General features: G+C 46.8%; 1 protein-coding gene across 1 annotated transcript in view; it reads right to left on the bottom strand.

The window, feature by feature from the left end:
- syne2b (spectrin repeat containing, nuclear envelope 2b) overlaps positions 1 to 10,000 on the bottom strand; it is a 105,368-nt gene that overhangs the window by 24,287 nt on the left and 71,081 nt on the right. The window contains exons 87-104 of the mRNA XM_081724799.1: positions 9,805 to 9,924; positions 9,525 to 9,725; positions 8,916 to 9,089; positions 7,894 to 8,025; positions 7,463 to 7,704; positions 7,250 to 7,382; positions 6,424 to 7,041; positions 4,909 to 5,058; positions 4,362 to 4,538; positions 4,035 to 4,190; positions 3,773 to 3,919; positions 3,030 to 3,200; positions 2,639 to 2,772; positions 2,227 to 2,431; positions 1,494 to 1,676; positions 1,001 to 1,111; positions 347 to 501; positions 44 to 191 (exon numbers count right to left, since the gene is read on the bottom strand). Of these exons, the coding sequence (XP_081580925.1) occupies positions 44 to 191; positions 347 to 501; positions 1,001 to 1,111; positions 1,494 to 1,676; positions 2,227 to 2,431; positions 2,639 to 2,772; positions 3,030 to 3,200; positions 3,773 to 3,919; positions 4,035 to 4,190; positions 4,362 to 4,538; positions 4,909 to 5,058; positions 6,424 to 7,041; positions 7,250 to 7,382; positions 7,463 to 7,704; positions 7,894 to 8,025; positions 8,916 to 9,089; positions 9,525 to 9,725; positions 9,805 to 9,924 (3,357 nt within the window). The remainder of the gene's footprint in view (positions 1 to 43; positions 192 to 346; positions 502 to 1,000; positions 1,112 to 1,493; positions 1,677 to 2,226; positions 2,432 to 2,638; positions 2,773 to 3,029; positions 3,201 to 3,772; positions 3,920 to 4,034; positions 4,191 to 4,361; positions 4,539 to 4,908; positions 5,059 to 6,423; positions 7,042 to 7,249; positions 7,383 to 7,462; positions 7,705 to 7,893; positions 8,026 to 8,915; positions 9,090 to 9,524; positions 9,726 to 9,804; positions 9,925 to 10,000) is intronic.

A 10,000-nucleotide genomic window follows, 5' to 3' on the forward strand; every position in this document is an offset into this window, starting at 1 on the left:
GTGTATGTGTTTATGCATGTGTGCATGTGTGTGTGTGTTGTACCTGGTGTGTGCGTAGCTGCTCTCGAAGTCCAGGGTAGGTTGATGAAATCTCTACCACGAGGCTGTCCTCCATCCGCTGCAGAAAAACTGTCCAGGTCTTACATCTTTCCTCAAAACTCTTCTGTTGAAGAGACACTGCCTGGAGTTCACTACACACACACACACACACACACACACAGATAAGAATGTAGAACCTTACTGAACGTTAGTAAGAACACTTTCTATCAAACCTTTTTTAGAAAAAATCCAAACTATATGTTTAAAAAAAATGTGGTAATGCAAATGTCTGTCCCACAACTCTTACCTGCATCTCTCCTGAGCAAGCGCAGATGCATGAACCCACTTCCTGTTCAGGCTCTGTAACTTCTGGGTCGTGGGTTCACCGAGGGCTAGTCTGTAGCTCAGTTCATTCAGCAGTTCAAGGTCAGCAGAGTAAGAACTCAACTCCAACAGACCTGACTATGGCGGGGTCAAAACACAAATAAAACTTAGTATTGACCACTGAGGACACACGTGTTGGTCAGAGATAGTGAGTGAAAAGGAGAGAGAGGGTCTGTATATCGAGTATCAGATCTTAGATATTTCTGTGTACTGATTATCAGACCTTAGATATGACTGTGTGCTGAGTATCAGACCTTAGATATGACTGTGTGCTATCAGGCCTTAGACACCTGTTTGTTGAGTATCAGACCTAAAACATTAGTGTGCTGCTGTCAGACCTCAGACATGACTGTGTGCTATCAAACCTTAGATGTGTGCTATCAAACCTTAGACATGACTGTGCTGAGTATCAGGCTTTATATATGACTGTTATCAGACTTCAGATATGACTGTGTGCTATCAGACCTTAAGTATGACTGTGTTGAGTATCAGATCTTAGAAATAACTGTATAATATCAGACCTCAGATTTGTCTGTGTGTTCTGTATCAGACCTTAGACATGACTATGATATCAGACCTCAGATATATCTGTGTCTGTGTGGGTCCTTTGGTTGCTCTGCCACTCCTCTAAGTGTGTTTCTAGAGACTCCAGCAACTGTTCAAATTCCTCAAACTGCTTCAGTTCCTCCTAAACACACACATACCCACACACACACAAAGGACACACTGATGGAGCCTGACTCTCATTCTTTTAACTACATACCTTCCATATTAGTTTTAGTGTAGTTACAGTAGTTACTGAACAATATGCCTTAAGGTCTGGTCTCCAGAGAATATAACGTGCACACTGACAAAGATTTAACTAGTAATATACATACTGACACTAGTTGATTTAACTAGTGATATACAAACTGACATTGATTTAACTAGTGATATACACACACACACTGATTTAACTAGTGATATACACACTGAAACTGATTTAATTACTGATATAACATACACAATGCCACTGATTTAACTAGTGATATACACACTGACACTGATTTAACTAGTGATATCTCTCTTACCTGCATTGTCCATAGCTTCTCTTTAAAGGCCTCCTCTAACTGGAGACACCCACGTGTCAACAACCGACATTCCAATTGGATGAAGACGGCTACTGTGGGCTCCATCTGTCCAATCAGCTCTTTGGAGGTTTGGAGTACCTGGTCCAGGTCATTCTGCAGGCTATCCATGCCAGTCAGCAGCTCCTGAGCATAAGCCGGAGAGTCTGCTCAGTGCAGGAGTTTCATTTTCCAACCAACTTCCTTACAAGGGCTCTTGTAAGTACATTGGATATGTAGATGTATGCAAATGCATTGGATGTAGCATGACATGATATTGACAAAGTACTGTAATTTTTGCTAAACATTGTGATTCCGGTATTTTTTGCAATATACTGGGTGTGTGTGTGTGTGTGTGTGTGTGTGTGTGTGTGTGTGTGTGTGTGTGTGTGTGTGTGTACTGTGGCAAACCCTTTACGTGACATGGGTAGAGAACAGTCTGCATTATTTTGAGCATAATTTGCTGGATTTTCTGAATATCATCTAGACCATCTGTGATTGGTCAGAACAATCACAGTACATGATATAAAAGGGCTGATTTATTAAGAGGAATGTTTTCATATTATTGCCTTCTGCTGTATACTGTGATACAACAATCATGTGAGCATGATATCACTTCAAAATCCAGACTAAAAAGGGGAATGCAATTATTGGTTTTCTACATGCAAATGTGCGTGTATATTGGGGGTAAACTCACACACACGTGTCGCACACTGGCTGTCAGCTTCTCCGTGCTGCTCTGCGGTTCAGCTGTGGTCTTTGCCAGAGTGGAGAGTTGCTCTCTGTACTGCTCTAGCCGCTGTGAGCAGCTGCCTGCCAGAGCCGAATAGCGCCGCCATACCTGCAGCAGTGTGTGAAACTGCCGAGATGTGTGTGTGAGGTTCTGCTTTACCTCCGACCACCTGCAGAACACATGTACGCATCCACCCACCCACACACACACACACACACACACACACACACACACACACACACACACACACACATATCCAAAAGATATTACTTTATAAAATATAAAATAATTTGATGGTTGCTTTAACATGTTTTGCAGGTAATGATTATGTACACTAGTGCAAGAGAGAATAGCCTCGATCTCATATCGGACCAACCGTGCTCTGTCTTTCTCCAACTCTTCAGATAATAACTGGGAGGTGCCTGTGTTGATTCCATCAGTAAGGGTGGCCAGTGTGTCGCTAAGCTCCTCCCACTGTCGGTCAATCTGCTCAGCCTCGTCCTGCAGTGCCTGGCAGGCACAAGAACATGCACATAATTCAGGAAAGAAAATACTTAAAGTAGAATAATAGCACATCTGCACTGAACATGTAAAAAGACATAACGCAGTGACTCTACTAAGCTCCAATTGCAGCTTTAAATGGCACAATTTAACTGGATGTTTTCTGTAAACTGATGTAAGTCTCATAAGTCTAAGAAAATGTAATAGAAGGTAACAGAATCCCATAAGAGAGACTCTTTATAGTATAAGAAGGTGATTGACAGGACCTGGAGCCTATCGGTGCCTTTCTGGAAGGCTGCGAGGGGGGTCTGTGTGGTGTGGCAATACTCCAATGATTGGGAGAGTCTCAGAGTGTTGAGACCTGCCTTCCTCCGCCCACTGTCAAACTGAGACCACGCCTTACAAACCTGCTGCAGAGTCTTCTTCAGAGCATGGTTCTGGAAGAGAAACGTCCAGTTCTTCAGGTTTAAATGTGGCAACAGGTCTCAGATGTCATACATAAACAGTTATCCTCTTTAAAATTCTCTCAGACAACAATATTTATAATGTCCAATGTGGTCACCACACAAATTTACATGTTCAAATTATTGGTTTAATTTATTTATATATATTATTTTAAAAAATCCTAATTTGTGCACCATATGTGATGTTATTATGTTTACTAGGGCAGTGGTAGCTCAGTGGTTAAGGTACTTGACTTGTAAGTGGAAGGGTGCTGGTTCAAGCTCCACCACTGCCAAATTGCCACTGTTGGGCCCTAAGCAAGACCCTTAACTCTCAATTGCTCAAGTTGTACTGACTCATAATTGTAAGTCACTTTGGATAAAAGCGTCAGCTAAATGCTGTTAATGTAATGTAAATGTTAATACTATCAGACAGAAAAATAAGACAAAATTGTCCTTGAAGAGCTATTTACTACCACATAGCCAATCACAACTAAATGACCTGCGTTTAAAGTGGACAGAAGGTCAAAGTTTTCTGCAGGCTGGACTGTCAACAGGACACGCACCTGCTGAGCGAGGTCACTCAGAGACAGCGAGACCCTGCGTGTCTGCCTGATGAAATCTGTGTCCCCGTGCTCTTCATCGGCACTCAGCTTCCTCTTCCTCAGATCACTTAGCTCGGCGGACTTTGCATTCAGCTTGGCTTCCAGTTCCTAAGAGAGAGAGAGAATTAAAGGTGATATGAGAATATTTAAGACTTAATTATTTGATCAAGCAATTCACAGTCAGTTAACAACGCATCCAAAAATCACATCATTAGCCTCTAACCTCACAATCTCTCAGACTGTGTTCTGCCAGAGATAGACTGACAGGTCTCTCTGCCAATCGCATCCAGGCACTGTGGCGCATCACCCAGTCACGCAGGAGCCTCAGTTTGCCATCTCTGTCTGTGCAGATACCCAGGAGCTGCTCCACATTGCACACCTGGAGAAATGAAACAGCAAGATGCAGTGGAGGGGTGGAGACAATGAGACACTCAGTAGGGAGGTGTACGTTCGAGGGCATGCTGCCACACCACATACTATATGGGAGTGTACGTGTGTGTGTGCGCGTGTGTGTGTATGCATGTGTGCATGTCTGCGCGTGTATTCCCACCTGTGTGTTGAGCTCTGCACTCAGCGCCTCCCAGCGGAGGTTCAGCGTGCCGAGCTGCTCGGCGAATGCTGTGTGTCTGTGTCTGTGGCTTGGGCAGTCCAGCTCACTGTGCTTCAGCACGGACTGGGTGAGGAAGCCCAGCGACATCTGCTCGCATGACATCTCACGCTTCAGGACCTGCACACACCCCAGCACCACAGGCACAGAGCGAAGGTGGTAGATGAAAACACATAAATGATAGATTCCGCTTAACTCTTTAAACACCGTTGTGTAATTTATCAAGTACTCAAAACATTTACAAACCCTTTACACGACTTCTGCAAGCTTATATTTAAGTAAATCAAATCTCGTGCAGGTATAGAAATGATATAGTAGTTACGAATTAAATTATTTCATGATCAACTTTGTTAATTTTAGAGGTGGTATCCTTTACAGGACGGCAGGGAAAAATGATCTTCGAACAGAGCGCTTGCAAAAAGCAGAACCCTGGTCCTCGGCACTTTGATGGAAGCGCCTTGTGCCGTATTCCTGGGTATGATTCGAATACCTTATATGTGCTGAGGAGTTTTTGGAGGCGTGGTGCGGTGGCGCAGGGCGGGAGCTCCCACGCGGCCTCTTGCAGCCTGGCTTCGGCTGTGGAGATCCAGCTCCCCGCCTGGGCCAGCAGTCCCTGGGGACACATCCTCTCCACCATACGCTGGGCAGAAAAGAGAGAGAGAGAGAGAGAGAGAGAGAGAGGGAGAGGGAGAGAACAAGAGCTTGACTAAAGGAGGAGAGCGAGCCAGAGAGTCACGGGGACACAAAGGAAACGAAAGAGATGGGGAAGAAAGGGAGATAACGAGGGGAAGACAGAGAAAGAGGATGACAGGCGCAAGAGAGAATGAAAAGGAGATGAGGGGAAAAAAAATGAGTTTTTCCCAGCAGGAGCGAGTGCGAACTGGAGGGGGTGATGAGTGTCTCTTTCCTGCCAGACCCATTCCTCCCTTAATGGGCTTGTGAGTCCAGAGAGCGCAGTGTGATTACTCTCATGAGGTATTGTGTGTGTGTGTGTGTGTGTGTGTGTGTGTGTGTGTGAGGGAGTGAGAAAGCCTGCACGACATTCTTTTCAAAATGCACAGCACAATGATCATATGCTGCATATTCTTTATTATGTCATTTTTGAAGCAACCAGCTTACCATTGGGAATTCGCGGCTGAACGTCCAGCAAAACCATAAATACCAGCAGTACACACACACACACAAGTTGCACGAATTCTACAGATCGGAAAGTGTCACTTCATCACAACTGCCAAATCATGCAACAGGTTAATGTTAAATACATCCACACAGACCCCATTGAGGCATCATATTATTAGTTGTCTTTAGTATATAACCACTGGGAGGTTAAGACCAGGACAGGGCACCAACCATCACTGGAGATACATGCACACATTATATAGACACACAATACAATTTAGAGTATCCAATCATCTTAACTGCCATGTTTTTGGACTGTGGAGGAAACCCACACAGACAGAACATGGAAATTCCACCCAGATAGGGACTTGTGTGCTGAGAGGCAAACATGCTAACCACCAAGCCACTGTGCCTCCATAATTGTGTGAGAATGAGTGCAACTATAGAGACAGGTGTGTTAGATTAGTGTGTTAACTAGACTCTGCATGGTGGGGCCCCTTGTTTACACGCTCCACAATTGAATCTTTTGCATGCATGTAAATGCATAGCTCATCTAAGTACATACACGCTGATTCCCTTTGTGTGAGGCAAGGTCACTTGCATTTCTGAGCCAAAGATTTTTGCCTTTGCCTGTATTCTGGACTGTGATTATGGATTTATCGCACTGCCCTGTGCCTGTAAGAAGGCTGATTCCTAGATCAAAGTCACAGTAAATATATTCAGCACTTAAACTGTCCCTGCACGCAAACATGGGATAAAACCTTCTCTTTCACATACCCTGACAGGTGGACACTGTAACATAATGTACGTCATTTGTTTAACCCTGTGCATGCCGGGACTTCTCAGAAAGGCTGCACACGCACACCCAAATATGACGGAGTTGCACCTGGTGTAGACACAGCTGGGTGGTGGGGACGAGGGCGTAGGTCTCTGCCCAGCGCTGCTCCGTCTGAGCGAGGTGAGACTGCAGCGTGAGCAGGGCAGGGGACAGGGCTGCCGTCCAGACCGGTGCACTCTGCCCGGGGCCGCAGCCGTCTCCTAACATAACCTCTCTGGACGTGGAGCTCCCTCCGCAGGTGTCGACGGCCTGGGGACGGACGGAGCCACTGATGTCTTTAGTTGGTAATCCGTCTTCTGGACATTCATCCTGGATGGTAGTTGTCCCTTCATTCGAAAAGGGCATGGTGAGGAGTTCAGCGGAGGCATGAGCTTGGGAACGGCTGTCTCCATTAGTGGAGACGTCTTCTACTAGGACGGGGTCCACTGCAGAAACAGTGTCTACGGTGATGTTGTTCTTAACTGAACAAACGTCCTTATCAGGAGCGTCCTCCCCTGCAGGCTGGCGCACGGCAACGGTGGTCTCGAGAGCGGATCGGGCCGTGGTGCCGGTAGGCTGGGAGGGACCGTCCTGATGAACTCTCTCACTGAGTGCCAGGATTTCAGTACCGGCACTGATCACAGAAGCCTTCAGCACTGAAGTCACCTCCAGTTCCTTACTCAGCTCCTAAGGAAGACATTACAGCACACAAGCACATGTTTACACATAATCATAAGACCAATACATATGCATAAGTCTATACATAAACATAAGGCTAATGCATAAGCACAAGCCTGTTTGGTACACTGTTTTGTCATCTGGTAAAATAAGGACTTATTTTACACTTTGTTTGGGATTTAGTTTGGGCAAATTAAGTTGTTTTGGGTGCACTCACTATAAATTCTTTGTAGTGAGACAGAGCTTGATGTGCTTCCTGATTAGGTGAGGTCATGTGACCGATCCAGGTGTGCAGACATTCTCTGGTTTTGCTCATCCACTTGTTCAGCGCTGCATGGTCTCGGCGGTACCTGTGTACAGAACGCCTCTGGTCAGGCTTTCAGTCCTTCGCTTGTTCTCCATCTCCTGCGGTCACTGACAAATCTTTTACCTGCTCCATAGTTTTTTCATCTGGCGGGCGGAATCTCGTCCATGCTCCACCTTCCTCCGCAGAGCAGCCAAACGCTGCTTCAGCCTCAGGGAAGACACACCTGCTCGGCGCACGACAATGCCTTCCACATCGTAGGACACGCCCGCACCATGTTCGGACATGGGCTCTCTCTGTAACCTGCGTGGCTGATCCAAAGTGAGACAGATCTGCACTCTGTTCTGCTCAAGGATCATCTGCAACGTCTGATGGGCAAGAAATCAAGAACCAAAAGTAGATAAAATTATACAAAAATCCATATGAATACAGGCAGGTTAATTTTGGCTAAAGGTTGAGTTTGTATTTAGATATCATATTGTATAAAGAAGTAGCAAATGTAAATATTATTGTATGACTATTGTAATAGGGACATGGCAGCTCCAGAACTGCATTACCTCATATGTTGAGAGACTCTCCTGTAGTGCCTCATCCATTTGCTCCCCCAAGTGCATTTTGGGAAGTTGAATCTCCAGGTCTTGTAGTAGTTTCTCCAACCAGGACTGACTTTCCTCCCACTCAGACCAGAGCTTTGGACAAAACCAATTAAAGCAAGAACAGGCAATAAATACATAATGAAATCACTGTATACAAATGAGTCGCTAGAAACATTTTTACGGTCTCACACAGTAAACATGGACAACAAAACAAGCTCTTTCGAAATAGATATTATGAAGCCAGGACAATGTGCAAATATCAAGAGGGCAGTACAAAATTTAAATTCAACATAGCTATCCGATTCAATTAAAGCTTATTTTCATTATATATGCCACATACAGAATAATGAAAAAGAAGCCAGAAGGGCAGTGGACCATAGAAAATGTGTGCACAGATAGGCTAGGTACAAATGAAGGTAAGCACCGGAAAAACAACCACATTTAAGAGAAAAGTTCTGCAGATTGGGCTGACATCTTGGAATATGAAGATGTTGTGGTTATATTCATGCACTGATAAGCCTTTGGTTGAACCATCCCCGTGGTTACATCTTAAATCTCTGCAGTGTCTGGCATCAACTCAGCTCCACCTACCTGCAGTGTTGTTTGCTGAATAGTCCCCACCCCACGGCTCCGCCCACCTTCAGTGTTGCGTGTGGAACAGTCCCCACCCCACGGCTCCGCCCACCTTCAGTGTTGCGTGTGGAATAGTCCCCACCCCACGGCTCCGCCCACCTTCAGTGTTGCGTGTGGAACAGTCCCCACCCCACGGCTCCGCCCACCTTCAGTGTTGCGTGTGGAATAGTCCCCACCCCACGGCTCCGCCCACCTTCAGTGTTGCGTGTGGAATAGTCCCCACCCCACGGCTCCGCCCACCTTCAGTGTTGCGTGTGGAACAGTCCCCACCCCTGGCTCCGCCCACCTTCAATGTTGTGTGTGGAACAGTCCCCACCCCACGGCTCCGGCCACCTCCTGGCTCCGCCTACCCGCAGTATTGCTTGTAGAGCAGTCCCCGCCTCCTGGGCCTGTCGCTGCAGGCCTTCCACCTGCTCTTCCAAATCCGCCACGGCAGCTTCCCGCCCACAGAGGGCGCTGTCTGGCGTCCGGCTGCTCAGCTGCTGCAGAGACTGCAGGCGGGTTCCCAGAGACAGGAAGAACTTCTGCAAACCGCCCCCAAGAGAAAGGCAAATAGGAGAATGGCTGGCTGTGTTCTAAACCACATGTTCGGTCTGAGTTTGGCTTGTTCATATGGAACACACCTTGACCTTACAGCGAGCTTCAGATGTGTGCACGGTGGACTAACTAGATGCCTGCTCTAGTGTGTGAAATACTGTGTGCCCCCAGGGCTGTGTATTTGTTTGTACATCTCTTTTGTACATTTGTGTTTGAGTGTGTAGCTGTTCAGTGGATGTCATCAATCAGCACTTGTGCATGTGTGTGCATGTGTGTCTGTGTGTACAAGCCTGTGTGTGCGCGCGCTTGTGCAGGTGTATGCGTGTTTGTGTGCATGCCTGTGTGTGCGTGTGCGTGTGTGTGTGTGTGTGTGTGTATGTCCCTGTGAGTGTGTATATGTTTATTGCTGACAGAGGTTTTACCGTGTGCGAAGTCAGGTATGTGTGAAGCTCTTCAGGACTGTGCAGCTGTAGTTGCGTGGCAGAGGTGAGTCTGTCCCTGGCCAGCTCCACCAGGTTCCTCAGGCCATGCAGAAGCCGCTCCCCATGACACTGCTGATCCTGTCCATAGTGTAGTACAGCACAACGCTCCCTCACACCGCACCACAGCCTGTCCAACATGCTCTACAGCGAGAGAGGGGTGTTACACGCACACACGGCAACACACGTGCTGGCACACAGAAACCCACGAATACATGCACACCTCCAGCGTCGTGATCTCCAGGGTCAGCCCCGGTGCCTGTCCCTCGCTGCCCGCATCCTCTTTCAGATCGGCCAGCTCTTGCTCCTTCTCCCGAAGCTCCTGCCGTAGCCTGGCAACAGCCTGCGCATGTTACCACGGAGAAAACAAGAGCGACTGGTCAGAATTGAAAAGTTGCAACGAGCAAACATTAGGCCTT

This window comes from Electrophorus electricus, chromosome 12, assembly GCF_041902795.1.
Source record: "Electrophorus electricus isolate QZ-2024a chromosome 12, ASM4190279v1, whole genome shotgun sequence".
Lineage (NCBI taxonomy): Eukaryota > Metazoa > Chordata > Actinopteri > Gymnotiformes > Gymnotidae > Electrophorus > Electrophorus electricus.